At 35.5% G+C, this 23,130-nt stretch overlaps 1 protein-coding gene across 1 annotated transcript in view; it reads right to left on the bottom strand.

Moving 5' to 3' along the window:
* LOC150106315 (DNA polymerase lambda-like) overlaps window positions 1-23,130 on the bottom strand; it is a 152,742-nt gene that overhangs the window by 54,061 nt on the left and 75,551 nt on the right. The window contains exons 4-5 of the mRNA XM_090392354.1: window positions 10,605-10,784; window positions 2,800-2,928 (exon numbers count right to left, since the gene is read on the bottom strand). Coding sequence (XP_090248480.1) covers window positions 2,800-2,928; window positions 10,605-10,784 — 309 coding nt within the window. The remainder of the gene's footprint in view (window positions 1-2,799; window positions 2,929-10,604; window positions 10,785-23,130) is intronic.

A 23,130-nucleotide genomic window follows, 5' to 3' on the forward strand; every position in this document is an offset into this window, starting at 1 on the left:
GCAAAGCTGGTATGAAAGAAAGACAAATGAATAAATTTATATGCAATAAGAGAGAAATTAGTCAAAACACTAAATTAGCTATATACAAGACAGTGTTCAAACCAATTTGAGTGCTGGGTTAGAAATAAAACACTTGACCAAAGACTAGTGACAGTCCTGAGAAAGATTAGAGGGGTGACCAGATGGCATCAATGGCAATGTCATATTAAAAACGAGGATATTAGGAAAGAACTTAATATTGTTAGTATCCAGGAATGTATTAGCAGAGCTAATTTCAGATGGTATCACTTGAACAGAATGGGAGAGGAAAGATTAGCAAAACAAGTGTTCTTTGCTAGGTTGGCAGGAAAATAACCCAGAGGAAGACCAAGATATAGGTGGATTTATACGGTACAAAATGCCTTAGACAGTAGAAATATAAGATCTGATAATGTTGAAGTCTTGATAGGTAACAGATTGATTTGGAGGAAAATTGTAGATAGGAAGTTAGTAATGGTGTAAGTTTTTCATGTAGTACTATAATATCCTGTATACCCCTTGAGGGTACATATCAAGAATTTGATGACGATAATGATGATATATGTCTTTTCTCCAAAGAAGTCTACACAATGAAATGTTTTCTTCAGTTTGCCACTGAAACTCCAATGTGTTTAGTTCTAGTTTTCAAACTCCTTCATTTTTTTTCTTGATATATTTGTATAGCTGAATCTACAGTTCACTCTAAAAGCACTGATTGACTATAATTCTTTTGGCAATTTTCATATATATTTTTATTTTCAATATGACATTTATTTTTATCCTGCTTAAAACAAGTAATGATCATATCCAATTGGAAGTTCCCTGTATACTTCAGTATCCTGAATGAGCATAAACATGTCAAAATCAAAAATATTATCAATGAGACTTTTCTTTTTTCTTGTGTCTTCTCTCTCTCTCTATGTGAATTTGTGCACATTGCATCCCAGGTAGCATGAAATTTCATGTTATATCATCATGTTTCTTTCTGGTTTAGGCAAAGGCAGATTTGATCAACTAAGTCTGAAACTTCCAGTCCATCCTCATTCATTCAGTACCCAATGGAAACCTATTAATAAGACACAGGCTGCACCATATGAAGGTGAAGATTGGACATTACATCAGAAGCCCAAGTTGTACTCCTTAAAGCGATTTGGAGGTCTCCTCTCAGTTATTTGGCTGTGATCCTTAAGTGACTATATCTGATCACATAACTGATAATTATGTAATCTAGCAGAAAGAAAACATGTATGAGGTTAACAAAGAAGAAAAACATGCACTGATTATTATGCAGAAGCAGAATCTAAATGTATGAGGTTAACAAAGAAGAAAACCATGCACTGATTATTATGCAGAAGCAGAATCTAAAATTAACATGAGAATATGGAAGCATAATGTTATATATATATATATATTTTAGTAAACAACAAACAAAAGTATTTTATTATATAGAACCAAAGATATCTTTAATACCGAAAAAAATAAAGAACAATTTTTGCCATTGAAACATGTATATATATAACAAACAAAAGCAAAATCTCTTAAATATTAAATTAATTTTCAAAGAAAGAAATATTACACAAATAAATTAAATTGAATGAGTAATATGCATCTTTTGTACAATTTTTCCCATATGGGATTCTTGCATATAAATTAACTTGTAATCTCTTTTTTTTTTTTTTTTTTTTTTTTTATGAATAAGGAAAAACATATGTCTTCTTCTCTCTCTTCCATCATCTATGTGGATGATGATGAGGCCGAATGAACTCTTTCCACTTCTGTCTGTCCCGGGAGAGTCCGAACAATTCTGTCCAGGTTGGTGTAGGGTTGATGTAGGACCTGAAAACCAAATGAGTTGGTTTTCAGGTCCTCTTTTATTTTGTCTATCCTTCTAATTCTGGGCTGTCCTTTGGATTTTTTACCTTCCATCGTTGTATTCAGGGCTTTAGATGGTAGTTTCTGTTTCCATTCTGGGCACATGGCCAAACCATTGCAGTCTTCTTTCTTGGATCATGTCTATTATTGTTATTTCTTGTTTTAGTCGTTTCCTATGGAAGTGAATGCTGGAATCGCAAAAAGGCTGAAGAGAAAAAATTATTAGTTACTGAAATGGGTTGGCTAAGAAGATTATTTGGAGTATCTCTGCTGGATCGACTAAGAAATGAAGACGATCCAGCAGAGATACTCCAAGTAATCTTCTTAGCCAATCCATTTCAGTAACTAATAATTTTTTCTCTTCAGCCTTTTTGAGATTCCAGCATTCACTTCCATAGAGGAGTATTGGCAGGACCATTGTTTCATAGATTCTTACTTTTGTTACTTGTTTGATGTCTCTTGCCTTCCATATTTTATTAAGTCGTCCAAAAGTTTGGGATGCTTGACTGATTCGTCTGTTAATATGTAACAGACGAATGTAAGTATGTCTGTTACATATGAAACAAATGTTAGAAAAGAAAAACATATGTAAGACCAGAAAACTGTAGTTCACTAAAGTAAAAGTATGTAATTAGAAATATAGGTTATGCTGGACCACTAGTAACTTAATGAAACACATGGTCTACCATTAGCAAACATTACAAAATGTATAACTTTAATTAGAAACACCTGGCTGGCATGTTTATTATTTATAATATGAGTGTTCTGTCAATGGGATACTGCTGAAGTTTAATCTATTAAACAGAGTGTCATAAGATATGTTTTCTTTCAATGGGATTACACAATACAAGTCTCATTCATATTATATCCATCTCACGTCCGAAATTAAATTTGGAAAACAGCACTCACAGTTTTGATGATCTTGCCTGCTTCTTCCCTGGGCATTTTTTCTAAAAACTCTTCATAATAATTTAGTCCAATTTGTTGCTGCCTGGTTAGTTTTGCTTTATTGCAAAGATCATCTAAGGTTTGAAAACCCTGTCAATGAAAAGAAAACTTAAAAATACAAATAAATGCAATATAAATCTAATAATGACAGTTGTCTTATATTTTTTTCGTGCATGAGGATAAAGTCAGAAAAACTAAGTTGAAAAATTTTTAGGTCACTGGTATAAATTCTGTAAATAACCAGCAACACAGATTTTAGGAGACAAAGTCAGCATATATCAGTTTATTATTAACCACCCAAATGGTCATATGAATGAACAGCAATTAATTTATGCTTCATATCCATGTAATTACCGACAAGTAAACACATTAAGGCCCAGTAGTTAATTAATTATTTTATTTTCTTAATTTATTATTATTATATTATAGCTTATTATTATCATTCAGGACCTCCATGAAGTCACAAGACTAATCATAGGAGTTCTGCCTTAGACAACACAGTCTATCATACCAGTTCTTAAAGTAATTCATTGTATGCACTCCCACCACTCTCTCTCAAGCAATGCATTCCTGCTCCTACCATCTCCATACAAGAAAAGCTACTTCTCACCCCTACTTCCTTTTGACCCTAGGAATGGCCTCCTCCTTTTCTACATTCTACTATGCAAACATTCTTCCAAGTATCCATAAAGTGAATACCTCTGAACAGCTTAAGACAAAGGGATGTCTTCCATGCACCAGACTTTGTAGATTGTGTCCTCAGTCTATCCCCATAACCAAAGTTCTTCAGTCCTGACATTATTTTCTTATTTGCTTCTGCTGTATCTTCTCCAAAGTTACTTCATTCCTTTCAAATCCCAATGACCAGATCAGAGTGTAATAATCTAGTGGGTCCAATGAGAGCCTTATGCTATGGAACTACTACCCTCTTACCTCATCTCATCTGATCAATATCCTACTCCATATTGCAGCAGTCCTCTGGGTTATCCTGACTTTTGCAATATATTCCCTGAACTTCAAAATTCTATCTACAATCACCCCAAGATTCCTTGATTCATCCACTTCCTACAGGACAGTTCCACCAAATATGCAGCTGCCCATCTGTGGATTCCAAATTTCAAAATCTTACATTTAACTATGTTAAATCAAATTCCATTCATTTTCCCACCTGTTTAGCTTATTCAAATATTTCTGCACTATAATTAATGACCCTCCCAAGATACATATCATTATTACCAAGCAACTGAGCCTGTAAACTCATAAGAATATCACTGGCATAAAGCTGAATGGTAGCAATACCAATACTGAATCCTATGGAACTCCACTTATAACCTTCCTTCTCCCCATATACAACTCTCTGACAGGGGAAAGCTAATTTCTAATCTCATAAGAATATCACTGGCATAAAGCTGAATGGTAGCAATACCAATACTGAATCCTATGGAACTCCACTTATAACCTTCCTTCTCCCCATATACAACTCTCTGACAGGGGAAAGCTAATTTCTAATCTCATCCACTAACCTAATATCTAAACCCATAAGTTGTAACTTAAATATCAACTTATTATGTTGCACCATGTCAAATACCTTTGCAAAATGCGAAACGTTTTTTTCAGTTGGTTATAAATTAAATTAAACATGCCAAGAAATTATATTTTTGTTTAATCCTTTATCTTAGCATAAGCAATCCAAGTTGGTGCATGAAGTATCTTCACAACTAGAATACTTGTATACAGAGGTTAATGACTTCACATCAATTGCCTTAGTATCCCATAATGCAAAGCACACATGCTTTCAGCTATGTTATGTATACTGTTATGCATTATATTGAGGTAAGTGGCTCCTATCTCAATGGTAATGGCCACTACCAAGACCGGTTATGACCATTATTAAGGTCTCATCAGTGGGAGCCAGACTAAGAAGAGATTAACTCTTTCTTCTTCTTTCACCTCCTCACCATATGTATTCATTAGTCTTCCATAATCATTTTTCAGTTTATTCACTATACTGCAAAAGAACTCTGTGTGATTTCTTTGGCCTGCTTAGTTAATTTCCTCTCACTGATTTTGTCTTCCTTACTATGCTGCTTACCCTTCTTATCTGTGCTTCGTACTACTTAAGAGATTACTGATTTATCTTCCTGGTCCTCCATAACTAATTTAATTTATATTCATGATATGAAAAACGTACTTGTTTTGCGATGAAAAACGTTCATATTTACTTGCACATGTCAAGTTGCGATATTTGCCATTTTCAAGTAAAATCCTTTAACTATAACTTGTAATGGCAGTTCATTTTTCTTGCTTAGTGACTGAAATGAAAACTAGAAGTATGACACAGTGTGGAGCATGCATGGAGTAAAAAATAATATTACAATAATGCAGAGAGAGAGAGAGAGAGCGAGAGAAAGAAAGGTATTTTTGGAACTCCACAGTGGATATTTGTAAAGTATTTCATATACAAAGAAAAAATTAAAAGTTATCAATTGTTTATGTTACAACAATGCCAAAAAGACAGCAATTGAGGGGAAAAAGATCAAGCAGGTTGAGTTTTCGATGACTGTTCATTTTTTCATAGTTTTTCATATAGAAAGAAAAATCAAGTTCTAAATCTTACAGGAGATAAAAGGAGAGATGAAAATGATTGGTTTACATTACAACTTTTAGAGAAAACTGGTAACTAAAATTGCAAGTCATTTTGTGACGCTTTAAAACGGAATGCTGTAGTGTTTGAAGTAAGAATTTCAGATCCCGAACAATATTATTTCCACCTCTCTGGAAATAAAAAAATATACATATTACAGAGACCAGATGGAATGGAGACGGTCACTTCAAAAGACAGGATGGTAAGCTAGCTGTTTACTCTGGGGGGGGGGGTGACTGAAACTATCATGGGGTAGCTGTGATACTGAAGACAGCTCAGGCAAGAAGCCTTCTTGGTTATAATCCCATTAACAATAGGATACTTTCTATTAGACTTAAGGCTCAGTCTACCAATGTATCAATTGTGGTAGTTTATGCACCCCACACGGATAGACCTGATGAAGAGAGCGAGGAATTCTATGAAAACTTAGATTTCATTCTATCCCAAACAGTTTTCATTCTATGAAAACTGTTTGGGACTGCCTATCAAGGAGAGACATACTTTAAATCTTATAGGATTTAAATGCAAAAGTGGGAAAGAGTATGAGAGTTAGGCCACAGTGTAGCATGTTTGGTCTGGGGGAACGTAACACCCGTGAAGAAAGACTGTTGGAATTTGCCCATGTTAACAGATTAGTTATTACCAATACCTGCTTCCAGAAACACCCATGGACCTATACTTGGATTTCCAATGATAAGTTAAGGCACCAGACTGATTACATCCTGGCTCTCCAGCAGTGGAAGAAAAGCATCTCTGATGTGCATACTTGTCCTGGAGTAGACTGTGATACAGACTATCAGTTAGCAAGAGCCAAAGTAAGACTAAGACTCTGAAAACTTCCAAGTCAGGCACATCCCACTAGATTGGATGTTAGAGTAATTCCAAGTGGATTCACAGAAGAAACATCAACTTGGTATGATTTTTTGGAGACCAATGAGAACTCACCAGAAATGCTTCGGGAAGGAATCAAGGTGATAATATAGGATACAGCCAAGAAGTATCTCGGCCCAATAAGAAGACCAAGAGACCCATGAATATCGATTCAACATGGGAACTAATCAAAAGAAGGTGGGTGGAAAAACAAAGAGACAGAGGGACTGAAGAATATAAGGGATTATATAGAGATGTCAGAAGAGCCATCAAGCAGGACAAGGAGGAAAAGTTTTATACTAATCAATGTGAAGCGATAGAGTTTCAGATGAGGAGCACAATTATAAAAGAATGTTTTATTTAGTTAATGACCTAAAGCACAGGTTTAAGCCCAAATTGAATGTCATTAAAGACAGGAATGGAGCACTACTAACAGAAGAATTGAAAATCAAAAACGGATGGAAAGAATACTGTAAGGAACTGTACAATAGAGTGAATAAAGAAAATTTGGAGGCACCCTCTTACAAGGAAAATTTCGATTCAGAACCTCCTCCACTTAGGCATGAAGGTAAAAGAGCAGTTAAGCAGCTTAACAGCAATAAGTCTCCAGGTGCAGATGAAATCCCAGCAGAGATTAATTAAGGCCCCCAGGGGAAGACAGGATAAGAGTATTTCATAGATTGATTACAAGAATATGAAGAGACAGAATCATGGCCTAGAGACTGGAGGAAGTCAGTTTTCATACCACTACATAAGAAGGGAGATATGAAGGCTTCCAAGAACTATAGAACTATTAGTTAATACCACAGACAAGGAAACTTTTATTGAAGATCATGCTAAATAGGATTGAGACCAAAGTTGAGGCAGAGATGCCTGAGGAACAAGCAGGTTTTAGGAAAGGTAAGGGCAACAGAGATTAGATCCTTTGCCTTAGACAGATCATAGAAAAATATAAAGAATTTAGACTCCCTCTGGTAAAATGTTTCTTAGACTACTCTAACACTTTTGACTGTGTTCAGCATTTGAAACTGTGGGAATTAATGAAAAGAATGAGTTTTTCTCAACACACTATCAGGTTGATAGCCAACTTGTACAGGGAGCAACAAGCCACAGTAAGAACAAGTGTTGGTTTAACTGATTGGCATCAGGTCAGAAAGGGAGTTAGGCAAGGATATTTACTTTCTCCTCATTTGTTTAGTATATATGCTGAGGACATCATGCATGAAGCACTGAATGAACTCAAGACAGGAATTAGGATAGACGCTAGATTGATCAGTAATCTGAGGTATGCTGATGATACCATAAGCCTCTATAATGACAAGGAAGAACTAGGACAAATTCTTGATAAAGTTGATACCATAAGCCTCTATAATGACAAGGAAGAACTAGGACAAATTCTTGATAAAGTTAACAAGATCAGTAATAACAGAGGACTTTAACTCAATCCTAGCAAGACAAAGATCATGGTTCTCAAAGGAAATACAAACAGGTAAGCTCTTGAGAAACAAGTGTACTATAATGGAGAAAGAACTGAGGAAGTCAGCAAGTTTGAGTACCTGGGATCCATTATTAATGTTCAGAAGAAGTCAGAAATAGATTAGGAATGGCTAAAACAACAGTCAGAGACTTGTCTAAAATCTTGAAGGATACATCTGCTTTTGAGATGTAGTGTTACAGAAGGCTGTTGAGGATATCATATCTGAAAGGCATACAAATGAATAGGTGTTAGAAAAGATCAACAGAACTATAAGGCTTCTTAAGGATACTGACAGAAGAAAGTTAAAATATTTTGGACACATTGAAAGGATGGAAGGAGGACCTCTCAGAACAGTAATAGAAGATAAAAGTTCCTGGACTGATCTCTGACTGATCTTCAGAGAGTTGAGGACTGCAGAAAAGCATACAACAAGACTACATGGTGAGACCTAGTGTGGCACATCACTGAGCATCAGAGTGACCATATGGCATCTGTGGATGCCAAGTGAACAGATGGATGGATGGAAATAAAACCTTTAATAAATCCATTGGCATACTGCCCATTATTAATAACATGACAATGAATGAGATGATGTTTTAAAATAAAAACTAGTGTAAATTATGCAAAGAAAATAATATACTTTGAAGGCATTTAGAATGAAGCTAAAAATTCACTCATCACTTGTCTCTGACAACTCACCCATGGTGAGTGGATTTCTAGACCCTGTATGTATGTATGTGTGTATATATATTATTTTATATTTGTGTGTGTGTAGATATGGAGGGATATCATAAAATGCAGCTCTTAATATGGAGGGATTTTAAGAGCTGCATTTTATGATACTAGTTCATTATTAGCAGGCCTCAGTGGATTCAGAAACTCATCATAGGAGGTCAAACTCTGGCAATGCATTTCACTCCTTCATCACCTGTTAACACAAATAATTTACTTTTAACTTCTTTACTCACACTGACTCAAGTTTAATAGTCCTCAATTTTAAAATTCAATTTTAATATAATTTCTGTAATATATTATGCAGTTTGTACAAATTATAAACTAGAGATAAGTGTAAAATGTCTTAGACTTGATTTACCAACAAACTTTACACATATTCCTCAATTTCAACTTCTGACTTTCAACTTGAATATATAAGCTATATAGTTTAGTATTCTGTACAGCATTTTAACATCCTGATTCTATGATTTTTCAAGATTTTAAACTGAGAATTTTTATACTTCTATAATTTCTTGAGTTATTAAAAGTACAAATATGTTTCTAGCAAAGTGCCTGTTTGGCTTAAAAAGCTAAACAACACAAGATGTTTTCTTTTTGCCAGTTGGTTTGTTTTCAATAGTTTTACTGAACTTCTGTCACATATGTACAAAATAAATCTTTCCTGGCATATTCAGTAAGGAAATTCTGTAATCCTCATGCTCAGTTTTACTATCCCCCCCCCTTTTTTTTTGAATACTGATAAAATCAGAGTTCTACTCTAATTATCTAGTATCCATCTTTAACCTCCCTACTGGCCATGGATGAAATAGTGAGACTAATTGCACTTTTTATCCATGTTATTCAACGGGCAGTGGTGTAGCTAGAGCTTTTGCCAACAGAGGCAGTCCCTAAGTTTGTTGCTCCTCTCAACACACACCAAAAATACTACAAAAAAGTCAAAACGACATAAAGAGAAATAAATTAAAACACTATGTTTATTTTTGAAGTAAAACTTTAACTTCAACATTCTAAAAATGTTATTTTTCTTGCTTTTCTGTTAGCAAAGTCGTCGATGACAATGGCAAACTCTATTTCATAGTAATTCTTAATCTATTTTATTTAGAAAAACTCCTTTCACAACTTACAGCAATTGTGAGGAAAATTCACATAGTATTACAATATTTGGAACTGAGTTCTAGAGACTGTATTTTAGAATTAACTGCAAAAGTTCAAAAAGGTTCAAAGTGTCGCCCGAGACAGACCCCCCCCCCAGCTAAGCTACTGTCATTAAGATGACAAAATAAGTTCAAACAAAAATATACTTCTAGAGTAAAGAAGCCAACAAATTCTGTTAAATTATTGTGATAATTAATGATGTTGCTACATAAGAATGCTATTATGAAACAAACCTATTTTATGACTATTTCCAATATTTCTTTGCTCACTATATATTATGGAAGAATTTTTGGATAATTTTATTGCAAAATATTTTTTAGACAGTTTTTATACTGTATCACAACTTTTATCACAACTGTGCACAGATTTGGTCACCTGGTTTTCAGGAGGATGAGGATTTACTGGAGAGGGTCCAGAGAAGGTTTACTAAGTTAGTGTCAAATCTATGGAATATCAGATATGAGGAGAGATTGAGGGAATGAAACTTACAGAGCCTTGTGAATAGAAGGAGAGATGATTGAGACATATCATTGATGAGAGGGTGCTACCAGATTAATGTGGAGGAGATTTTTCTTAGAGTAGAGGGAGGCAAGGGTAGAACCAGAGGCCATCCTTGGAAACTGTAGGAGGAGAGTGAGAAGCAGGTTCTTTGCATGGCAAGTGATTGGTAAGTGGAATGCACTGCCTAAAAAAGTGTGGTGAGTGTAGAAACTGTGAATGGGTTTAAGGCACTATTTGATGATCTTTTTGCATGAGATAAGTATATAATAAGAAGTAATAGTATCACAACTTTTAAATGTTGTGACTTCTAACACAAAATTCCAGCCATTGATTATGATCACTAATATAAATATTTAGAAGAGATAATACTTTCAGTTTAATTACCTGTTGAACCCACATGCAAGCAGTATTAGGTCCAGCTCCCCAAACATTTGTGAAAAGATTAATGGCTTCTATTCGGCTTCCTGAGCAAACTTCATCAATTTTTCTCAGATGACCACTCTGAACTATTTCCATTATTTTATCTGCTAACTTATCTCCAATCCCAGGTATTGATTTAGCTTCCTACCTCAGAATTAAAAGAAAACCAAAACTGATTTATATAACATTAACATGGATTACAAACTTAAAGCTAAATAAATTATATCAGCAATCCAAACTGAATTTCAGTTTTATTGTTGACCTAACCTGAAATATGCTGAATTATAATGATTGAAATATGGTAAAACAGAAATTCATACAACTGAAAGACATCAAGACAGGTTAAAAGAGTGGGGAGGCAACTGCCTCAAGGCAATGATCTTCCTAAAGATGACATTTTTGTGTCTCAGACATACCGCTTCAGGTGTAATCTAGCTCTTTCCCTAACAAATATAACGAAGCCAATGGAGACAGGATTAATAGTCCTCTCCATGTAAAATTAAGTTAAAGGAAAACCAAGTTACTTGGCTGCAATGAGAATAACATGTAAGTAAATGGAATACTGGATGAAACAGAAACATCTTCATGGCTGAATGGCTTTTGACATATCACCTTGGGAAGACACCTGGGTTTAAATACTGTATATAATAGGAGAATGTTTATTAGACTTTTTCAGGAAAAGTGAAGTTAGTCAGTCTGAGGGTTTTAATGCAGTTTTTTTTTTATTATACAATTAACCTATGAACACATGCAGTTCAGAGATAGCAGATGGTAGGATAAATATTAATTGCCTAATGCTAGCAAACAATTTAATTTACAAAAGTCAGTTCATTTAGCAATCATAGAACATTAGCATTAATACTGTAACATCCAAAATCACAATTCTATAATTTAGTAATTATAAAACCATTTAATTATGTTATCAAAATCCTTTGAATTCAGTGTGGTTGCTACCATGACTACAAAAATTCTCTCCAATTTATAAAAAATCATTATCTTCATCATCATAGTGAAAGTTGGACGTATGTTGGACCGAAAGTACAGAAACAAAGAAGGATGAATGAGAGGGAAGGTGAGAAGAGGAGGTCGAGAGTTAGAAAGATTTAATGATGGAGAGAATGTGTTGCGAGATTCGGAAAGTGAATTGGATTGGATGAGGCAAGAAATGAAATTAAGAGAATTCAGGTCAAAACTATTAAAATAAATCATGATGGCATGAAAGAGTTAGTGAAAGATGAGCGAGTGGCGTTGTATGGCGACTCCATTATTAAAGGTGTGCTAGAAGATAAAATGCACAAGGTATGTTTACCAGGCGGTAAAATGAGTAGGGTGATTGAGGCATTGGATATGAGGCGGGAGCGAGCAAAAGAGTTAATAGTATTAATTGGTACAAATGATTTGAGAGAGAACAAAGAGCATGTCAGAATGAATATCAGGAGGCTGCTTGGAAAGATAAAAGAGAATAGTGTGACCGGAAGGGTAGTTAGTGTGTTGCCTAGGTATGACTGTTGTGAAATGAGGCGGATTATGAATGATATTCTGGCTGAAATGTGTGAGGAGATGGGAGTACAGTTTGTTAATGTGTGGAATGAGTTTGAGGGACAAAGTGAGCTTTGGGAGCAATGAACTGCATTTGAGTGGTTATGGTGTGAGTCGCTTGGAGAGACTGCTGCTGGAAGGTAGAGAAGTGAATAGAGAGAATGAATCAGATCGAGAGGGGAGTGATGTGGAAGAGCAGGAGGGTAAGACAGGAGAGAGATTGAAGAAGTGGATATGAATGGGGAAGTGAGTGGTATGAGTATAGAAAATGAGAGAATGGGTGTGCAAGAGGAGCAGGGAAACGGGGAGGCTCAGGGTGGACAGGGGTACACAGCGTGAGAAAGGTGGATGCTCCAAGAGGAGATGAGAGCATATGTAGGCAGGAAAGAAATGGGATGACCAGGGATTAAGAGGAAACAGATGGAATTGAAAAGGGTTCTAAAATGAAGAAGCAGAAGTGAAATGGCCCCAGTCCAGTATGGAGAGATCACATCGAGTGAGTGGTATTGGTGGAACTAGTTGTAGATCCAGAAATGAGCTATCGTTTTTGTATACCAATGCTAGAAGTATAAGAAAAAAGGAGGATGAAATGGTTGCACTAATTGCATTTGTTCACCCAAATTGTCGGAATAAGTGAGACATGGTAAGATGAGGACGACAGCCTGACAGGAATAGAGATGGAAGGGTATGATATGTTTCGTGAGGATAGAAGGGGTAAAAAGGGAGGGGAGTGCTATTGATGATAGAGAAAGAGTTATGGCCATACAAGATAGAGATGCAAGAGGGAAATAGGGCCAGTGGTTTTGAGGCAGTATGGTGTGAGATAGAGGTGAACAGAATCAAATACTTGGTGGGATGTTGTTATAGACCTGGTAATGTGGATGGTGGTGACAGTGAAATGTATAGTCAAATTAGCCAAGCAAATAAGAAAAGGGTGATCATTATGGGTGATTTTAATCATGGCATTATAGACTGGAATGAAGAGACAGCAACTGGAAGTAAAGAAAATGAATTTCTTGAGTTTTTGAGGGATAATTACCTCAGACAGTATGTAACAGAGGGCACACGAGGATTAAGGGTCTTGGATTTGGTCATCTCATCAGAGGATGTAATTATAAATGAGGTGTCAAATCATCCACCAATTGGTGAAAGTGACCATGAGGTGATTACCTGGGTGGTTGCCAGCAGTGCAAGGACCCCTGTGAGAAAAGGGTATATGTGGAACTACAAGGGGAGCGATAATGAAGAGCTCAGGAGATAGCTTGCGGGTGTAGCATGGAATGAGGAGTTAGCTGGAAAAGAGATCACTGCAGCTTGAGGGATTTTCAAAAATTATCTAGTAGATGCAATGTCAAAATGTATTCCAAGGGTGAGAAGATTAAATAAGGTAGGTGTGAGATGGATGAATAAAGAGATTAAGCATGCGATACAGAGAAAAAGGGCATTGTGGAGGCAGCATAAGAGAAGTGGAAGTAACCAATTTCATGAGGTCTACAAAGACCAGGCAAGGATGGACTTGGTTTGTGAGAGTAGCTAAAGAGAGGTATGAACAGCAGTTAGCTAATGAAGCCAAAAAGAATCCTAGGGAGTTCTTTCGATATGTAGCCAGCAAAAGAAAGAATGATTATGGAAGAATAACATCGATGGGAGGAAATGGTATAAAGACAGCTGTTGCGGAAGATGTGGTGGAGATACTTAATGAGCAGTTCACAAAGGTCTTTCAATCTTGTGAATGTGACATCATGGAGAGATTGAGAGCAGTTGATGATGGGAAGGAGAGACTGACTGTAACTGAGCAAGAGGTGTTTGGGGAGTTGAGTAAACTAGATGTAAATAAGGCTGTGGGACTTGATAATATATCACCGCGATATATTATCGCAGTGATATATTATCAAGGATGAAGGAATGTGCCAGGGAGTTGGCACCTGACTTGCCATATTTATTTAATATGAGTCTCATAAGTTGAGTTCCAAAGGAGTGGAAGGAGGGCAAGATTGTGCTGCTTCATAAGGGAGGTGATAGAACTCAAGAAGCAAACTATAGGCCTATCTCTGTGTCAGGTGTTGTGGTTAAGTTGTTGGAGAAGCTTGTGAGAACTAGGATCCAGAGTTGGGTTGACAACAATGGTATAATCTTTGATGGACAGCATGGATTTGCTAAAGGGAGGTCATGCTTTAGTAATCTACTTACTTATTACAATAAAGTGACTGCTTCCTTGGACAGAGGAGAAGGATACACAGTAATATACTTGGATTTTGCAAAAGCTTTTGATAGAGTACCTCATGATAAGTTGACAGTCAAACTAGAGCAGATGGGGTTGGATATTAGATTAGTGCATTGGATTGGAGACTGGCTATCTGATAGGTATCAACAAGTTGTATATGGGGGTGCGATATCCAGGAAAAGGAAAGTCACTAGTGGAGTGCCTCAGGGGTCTGTTTTAGAGCCATTACTATTTAACTTGTATATTAATGATATTGGCGAACATTTGGATAGAGATATTCAGTTGTTTGTAGATGATGCAAAGTTGGGAATGAACCATAAAGAGTAGTGAAGATGTTGTGGCCTTGCAAGAAAACATGAATAAATTGAGTGATTGGGCAAGCAAATGGGGATATGAGTTCAATGTTGCAAAATATAAGGTTTTAAAATTTGGAAAACAAAAATGGGATGCAGATTTTATGTTTGGTGAGAATATATTGTTGGAGGTAGAGGAAATAAGAGATCTGGGGTTGATAGTGGATAAGGATCTAAAATTTAGGGGACACATCACCAAAACTGTGAAGACAACACAAAGACTTCTGGGAATGATGCGGAGGACACTGACATGTAGAAGTAGGGAGATTCTTGTTCCATTGTATAAGGCTTTGATTACGCCACACATGGACTATTGTGCCCAGATTTGGTCACTCGGTTTTCAAAAGGATGAAGAGATGTTGGAAAGGGTCCCAAGGTGACTGACTAAGTTGAATGGAATGTTGAGTTTGAGGAAAGATTGAGAAGATGTAATTTGCAGAGTCTGGTGGAGAGAAGGAAGAGGGGGAGATATGATAGAGACCTACAAGTTGGTAAGGGGTTGTTATAAGATTAATGGTGGAGAAGTTCTACAGAGAACAGTGGGAGATCAGGGGAGAACCAGAGGTCATCCCTGGAAACTGTATAAAGAGGGTGCGAGTAGGGGAGTGAGAGGCAGGTTTTTTTCATGCAGAGCTGTGAATGATTGGAATGCCTTGCCTGAGAGTGTGGTGTCTGCAAGGAGTTTGAGTGTGTTTAAGACATGGTATGATGAGATGATAAAAGGACCTCCCAGATGAGTCGTTGACTCCATGAAGTCTTAGGTAATAATAATAATAATAATAATCCAATTCATAAATGGTATCATCTTACTTCCGATATATCATCAATGCCCTTTACAGAACACCTTGTGAATCATCTTTACAGGCCATACCATTCCAAAAGTCTTTTAATGCTATAGTCATAAAAAATCACTTTCTATTAAGACTGTTACCTGTTATTTTCATAATGAATAATCAAAATTTCAGAAAAATTTGATATTAAATAACTTCAATTTTGTATAAAAACAGTAAACTTCTACTATACCAAACTCATAGTGATCTGTTTACCTAAGTGAATTTCTTAAGAATATTATTATGCATATGGAACTTTCTTGTAGTTTGTTATAGAGAGAAAATGTATTACAATGGTGCTTGCAATAGTGAAAGATTATTATTATTACTGTATGGGCACCACCATGGAGTCTGGAGAATCATCACGGAAGACCTAAACTATCCACACAATAACTATCATACCTCTCCTTGAATCCTTTAACAAACAAAAGACTTACAGCTGTATTTGTGAACCCAATCCATTCATTCAACACTCTCCAAGCAAAAAATCTAGTCCTCACTCCCTTATCAGTTCAGTACGAGAGAGGATATGAAAGGATTGTTGAAAGAAGTGAGAGTGAAGAGTAAGAAAGTCAAAATCGTAAGTATATTACCATGATATCATAAAAATGAATTAAGAAGAAAGTCTATGATGGTAAATGATTCGATGCACAGGCTATGTAGAAGGAATGGATCTGAGTTTTTGGATGTGTGGAGTGAATTTAAGGGAAGATTGGATTTGTATAAGAGGGACGGCCTACACTTGAATGCATTTCATACCAGGAGTCTTGAAAAACTAGTAACTGGTAAGACATCCAACTCAGAGAGTCAGAAAAACTAAATTATAATGAGAGGAATGGCGAGAATACGTAAGACAGTACAATGTTATGTAACTGTGTTAATGATGGGAATGGGCATCATCATGGAAATGATTCCAAGGAGAGAACAATTTCATCTTTATGTTCATCCAGTTTAGACCAATGAAATATGTGCAAAGATGTCTGCATATATAAGGCATTAGAGAAGAATAGAGATCTGCAAGTTGTCCAACTCTGTCATACAGACTACTGACAAGAGTATACAAAAGAACTTGCAGGTAGCTTATTATGTCTGTACACAAAAGCTAGGAGTATCAGAAACAAACAGATAAAGTTTGTTTCCTTGGTCAATATGATGGGACCTCAGATTGTAGGCATTAGTGAGACCTGGCTATCAGAATCAGACATACTAACTGGTATCGAGTGTAAAGGGTTCAGTATTTTTAGGAAGGATACACAGGATGGGAGAGGAGAGGATGTGCTTCTAATGATATCAAATGACTTCAATCTAGTTAGTGTGTTCAGACCTATGATTGTAATACTAGTAACAGTTTTTCATGTGGCAGTGAGTTTGAAACCATTAGTGTGATGTGGAATCTAACAAAATCAAATACATAGTGGGGTGTTGTTAGAGACCTAGTGGATCAGTTGCTAGTGACAAAGAAATGCATCAAGAAATAAATACAATGGGTGCAAAAAGAGTAATCATAATAGGGAGTTTAATTATCTAAACACTGATTAAGTAGCAGTAAAATCTTATGAGAAGAATGAAACTAAATTTACTAAGCTGTTGCAAGACAACTTCCTCAAGCAGCATGTGACAGAATGAACTTGAGGTCAAACAGTTAGATTTAATTATAGCATCAGAGGGTGTTTCAGTTAAAGAAGTAACAGTTTTGCCTCTGGTTGGTGACAATGGTCATGCCGTACTCACTAGGGAAGTGACTAAGTTTATGAATGTTCCATTCAGAAAAGGTTACATGCTGAACTACAAAGCAGGACATTATGACCAACTGAGGAGTATCCTAAGTTTAGTGAAATGGGATTGGTTGCTGGATGGGGAGAATATCGACAGTGCATGGGAAGCATTTAAAAAATATTTAATTGATGAAATATCAAAATAAGTCCCGAGGGTTCGAAAAATAAATAGGGTAGGAGTCAAAGGATGTGTAATCTTATTAAGCAAGAGATTTGTAAGAAAAGGATGATGTGGAAGGAATATCATGTGCATAAGGATGATGTCATTTATAAAAATTATAAGCAGTGGACCAAAAGAGTCACAACTGTTGTACAGAAAGCTATATCTCAGTATGAAAAGAAACTGGCTCTGCAAGCTAAAAACAACCCCAAAGAATTCTATCGTTGTGCTGCAAGTAAAAGAAAGAATGAATATGAAAGAATAACTCTACTGAATATGGATGGTGTGAGGGTGACAGATGCAGAAAGGTTGTTCAGCTAATTAGTGTCCATTTTGCTAAAAGTCATCAACGTGGTGTATACAACATGGAGCTCACTGCAACCTCTTCAATGGATGAAGAAACTCAGGTGTATAAGGAGAAGATATTAGAGCTATTGTACAAACTGAATTTACAATGTTGTAAATTCAGTTTGTACAACAAATTGTTGAATTTACAACGTTATTTGTACAACAAATAACACTGAATTTACAACGTTACAACATTGTAAATTCAAATTCAGTCCATGAACTGGCTATTCCTTTGACCAGGAATATAATTTGAGCCTCAGAACAGGGAAGATTCTTCAGGAGTGGAAAGAATGTATGGTAATTCCATTGCACAAAGGTGGTGCAAAGACCAATGCATCCAACTATCGACCAATCTGTATCTCAGGAGTGGTAGTGTCGATTTTGGAAGCATTCATTAGCGCTCGCATTCAGAAATGGGTGTTGACAGAGAATCTCCACTTTACAAAGAACAGCATGGGTTTACTGAGAGAAGATCATGTTTTAGCATCTTGTTCACATTTGTGTTAGACAAGAAGAATGGATACACCATAATACTTTTGGATTTTGCTAAGGCTTTTGACAGAATGCAGTATGGAAGACTGTTGCATAAATTGGAGAATATGGGATTGGATTATAAAATATTAGTGTGGATAAGAGGATGGTTGACTGACATATCAAAAAGTGATACATGGGAGATGTGAGTCTGCAAGATTTAAGGTAACCAGTGATGTATCACAAGGATCAGGCCTTGGTCCACTTGTTATTCAATCTGTACATTAATGACACTGAAAAGGATTTGACAGGCAATATACAGCTATTTGCTGATGATGCAAAGATAGGTAAGGTAATCAGAAATGCAAATGATATGCCATACTTGCAGAATGATTTGAATAGGCTGGAATTGTGAACCTGGGAAATGGATGTCAGTTCAATCAGTAAACATAAAGTTATGCACTTTGGCATGATTAGATATCCAATGTTGTATAATATCGGTGGCATTATGCTAGAACAGTGTTTCTCAACCTGTGGTCCGCGATGATGGGACAGGTGGTCCACAGGCAGACTTAAATTAATTAAATAAATATATACTTTTTTAATTATCCAAACAAAACAAATTAAAATTGAATAAGTAAGTAAAAATTATTGAAATCAAATGGAGACTTAAAAAAAACCTAACAAATAGCGTCAGAATGTTCCAAGGCAGAAGCAATAAAACCATATTGTTGTTCACGTCATACCTCTTTTATTATTCGTCATTTCGGCAGAATAACAAATAATAAAAGAGGGTGAACAACAATATAGTTTTATTGCCATAGACAGTAAGGCAAGATTTCTTAAATGCCAAAAAGAGTGCCGCCAGGGGCTGATCGTCCCCTCCCAGCTATGCCTCTGTAACTTAGTAGTCCATAGAATTGTTTTAGGCATTTTACTGGTCTTTGGGCTCAGAAAGGTTGAGAAACGCTGTGCTAGAAGAAACTGATAAGGTTAGGGATCTTGGAGTTAGTAGATAGTCAGTTAAAGTACAGTGGCAATGTAGCAAAGATTATGAATATAACTCAAAAAATAATTGCAATGCTGAAACGAACTTTGACATGTAATGATAAGGATGAAATTTTGCCTCTTTACTTCATACTTTCATAAGACCTCACTTGGACTATTGTGTGCAGGTCTGGTCTCCTGTGATTCTGATACAGTGGAGAGTGTTAAAAGTGATATCAGGATTGTGGAATACTGATTATGAAGTATTCCACAATACAGACTGAGAATTTGTAGACTGCTGACACTAGAAAACAGGAGAAAGAGGGGTGATATGATTGAGACTCACAAACTTCTGAAAGGGTCATAGAGGAATTCAGTTGATGAAATTTTTCATTTTCTGGAGTGCAGGGAAAGGACATCATTGGAAGCTGGGAAAGAATGCTGTCAAGAAAGGGGAGGGGTGCCAGATCTAGATATTTCTCTCATAGTGTGACGTGCGATTGGAATGGATTACCACTGGATGTTGCGTGTGCAAGCAGTGTGAATGAATTCAAGAACAAGTATGACAGTTGATGCATGTATTATGTGACTTCCCTTGATGAGTTCCTGGCTCCCTGGATGTCTCTCTCTTAATAATAATAATGATGATGATGATGATGTCCTGATCTCATAAACATCAGAGAATGGTTTCATATTAGATGTTTACCACAAGTACAGTAAGATGTTATCTTCAATCTTCATCTTTTCACCATCTTTTGCAAAACATAGGCATCATTCACACCCTAAAAAAAGTGTAGTCCCCACCTTAAAAGATTATGAGGATAGATGGAAAAAGGAACTATAGTCTCTACTCAATCAGTTCATCTTCAATGGCTATTCAAGGAGAACCATCCAAAATATTCTATTTTCTAATTCTAAATCTTGACATTCATTACAGAGGCTATTTCAATTCTTCTTCTTCCTTATATACTTCCATTCACATCAGATTAAAGAATCTAGCACTCTCGTTTATTCAGATGGCTCACTCAACAAAAAGCAAGAACTCATCCTAACTAATATCTAAAAATCATTGATTATATTGCTTTATGAACCTGACTTCATTTATCAGCTAATCTTCTTCTAAATAATGCTATATATATATATATAAAAGACATGCTACACCTCACTGTCTCTTTATATTTTGATTCTTTATACTACAATGACAACTTTCACCTTTTTACATTAATTGTATTTTTTACTCATCATCTTTATGTTTTTTTTATTTTATCCTAAAGAAGCCATAAGTTCATTGTAGCGAAATTAGTAAATGTTTTTCTTTGCATGATTTTTATTGTTTTTACAACCAAATAAATCCAATTTTTTATAGGAGCTATTCATGTTGGTAAAGTCTATGCTCAATAAAATTTGCATTCCATCTAAATGGAACATGAATTTTTTTTCCCAATCTATTTCATGGCTTTCCAATGTACAGACATGTTTTAAGTCATGTCCTGTCAAAATGATATTATGTGACACTACTGATGTGTTCTTTAGTATTGATTTCTATGGACAGGCCCTTTTTTCCTCATTATAGGTTTCCATTTATTGCAATATATTTTGTACACACCTAGATATTTTTCAGGTAGGACATGTCTTTTAGAATCTCACTATTCACTGTAGTTTCATGATTGTTTTAAAGGTGATGTTTATGGCATGTTCTTGAAGTATTTTGGCATCGTGTTTTTTTCTTATTATTTTTTAAATTCCATTGACAAAAGGTTGCAAACTTACTGAATGTTAGTATTATAGTATGCCCACTGTTTGTAGATCTCTGCTTGGCATTTTGCCAAGAATAGTCAATTCATGCTGAAGGGGAGAACGAAATGAAGGATGCACGAATTGGTCGCCAATTCGTACATCCTTCAATGAATTGGTCATGAAATCACGTGCTTTCTTGTCTGTCGCTGTACTAACAGTAGACTGATTTTTGTTGTCGCTTTTTTGCATTATTTTTTTTATTATTAATTTGTATGATGAATCCAGTACAGTCAACAAGTTCTGTTGTTAAACGTTTCAGTAGCTCTTGCAAAAGAATATTGAATAATGTGCTGGCATTCTGTGAAAAAGAATCGTTAAAAGGCAGTCTCCTTGTTCCCCTTTCTCAAGTCATAAAACGTGCATGTGCAATTGCAGGCATATCGGGGTCGACTGTTAAAAGAATTCATAGATTCTGAAAAAGATGAAGAATCAAAATTTAAATCACCTAAAAAAAAGTGCCAGAGAAAGAAAACCATCAAAACCGTAGCATTGAATGATTTTGATGTAGACGTTATATGAAGAGCTATTCACGAATTTTATGTGGTCAAGAAAAGAGTGCCAACTGTTCCGAAATTGATTCCTGTGCTTAAAGAAAAATTAATTTTCCTTGGAAAAGAGAAACTTTAAGGAAAACACTTCATGAAATCGGATTTTGTTTTAATGCTATTGAGTAGTTTTAATGTTATTGAGTAGTTTTAATGTTATTGAGTAGTTTTAATGTTATTGAGTATGTTTGGGCAGAAGTGAAAAGTTTCATTCGCCATCACAATGTAACTGGGGATATTGACATGTCGAAACTTTTTAAGCTTTCAGAACAGACGATTGAAAGTATTACAGTTCAAAACGGGAAAATATTGCTCTCATGTCACCTCATTGGAAAATATGTATTGGGACAGAGACCAAATTATCGAAGAATTATGCGAACCTTTGGTGATCAGTTTAAGTGAAAGTGATGGTGATTCGCACACCGATTCAGATGACTATGAAGATTAAAAGGATTTGATAATGGTATTTTTTTCCAGTCTTTTTTTTTTGCATGGGTTTGTTAAAAGAGTCACAACAAGTCATAAATAATTAATTGGTTTAGGATTAATCTCAGTTCTCTCAACTGTAAGTTTAGAATATCTAAGTTCATTTGAAAAAAATTTCTGTTTTTATGTATAATTATTTTTATTTTATAGAAAACTTTCTTAAAAATAAATTTTGTTAAATTTTTGTTTTATGCTATACCTTTTTTTAATTTTGTTAATACTCTACATACATTTTTCCAACTGTTATACAATCAAAATAGTTACACTTAAAAAACTACAATGTTCGTAAAAGAAAAGCTAAATTTTCTGACCTGTAATAATAAATTAAGTCATCCCAGAAGAAGGATTGATTACCCTATTATCAGAATGGATTCTCCTTTTTGGGACATGCGCAGAAGTGTTGAAGGGTCTCTAATCTGTGGGCAAACTATAGTACTGTGGGCTGCATAAGGGTTAGATAATCTGGAAATCCTGCTCTAGATACTCATGCTTGCAAGAATTTCACTTTGTCTCATGTTTGAATGAATGACCTTGTCAGAATTTTCACATTATAGGGCCAGATTATGAAAATGTCATTAACATAATATCACCAAACAAATGGTGTTAATGTGCCTCTCTGCAAAGTCGATTCTTAAAATTTTCAGTTATACAGATTAGTGGAGAATATATTGATAACATATAGTTTGGTTGCTAATTTTGTTCTTCCACTTAAAGAGTTTGCATTAGGAAATGTCTGAAAAGTGTGATGATGTCAGGTGGGAACTTCAGTAATGTGCATAGTTTCTTTTAGAAATAAATTGGTGAAGAGTGCTGTCACATGAAGGCTGGCTAGGACATTGTGTAATATTACTTTAATGTTTTTTATTCATGAAATCCGGAGAACTTTTTTTTAACAAGGATGGAGTACAACAATGAGACTGCACTGTTGCAATCCTAAATAAGACTAACAATTATGCAAGGTACTTGGGATAAGAG

The sequence above is a fragment of the Typopeltis vanoorti genome, chromosome 5 (assembly GCF_054136105.1).
Source record: "Typopeltis vanoorti isolate ZY-2024b chromosome 5, IOZ_Tvanoo_1.0, whole genome shotgun sequence".
NCBI classification, from domain to species: Eukaryota; Metazoa; Arthropoda; class Arachnida; order Uropygi; family Thelyphonidae; genus Typopeltis; species Typopeltis vanoorti.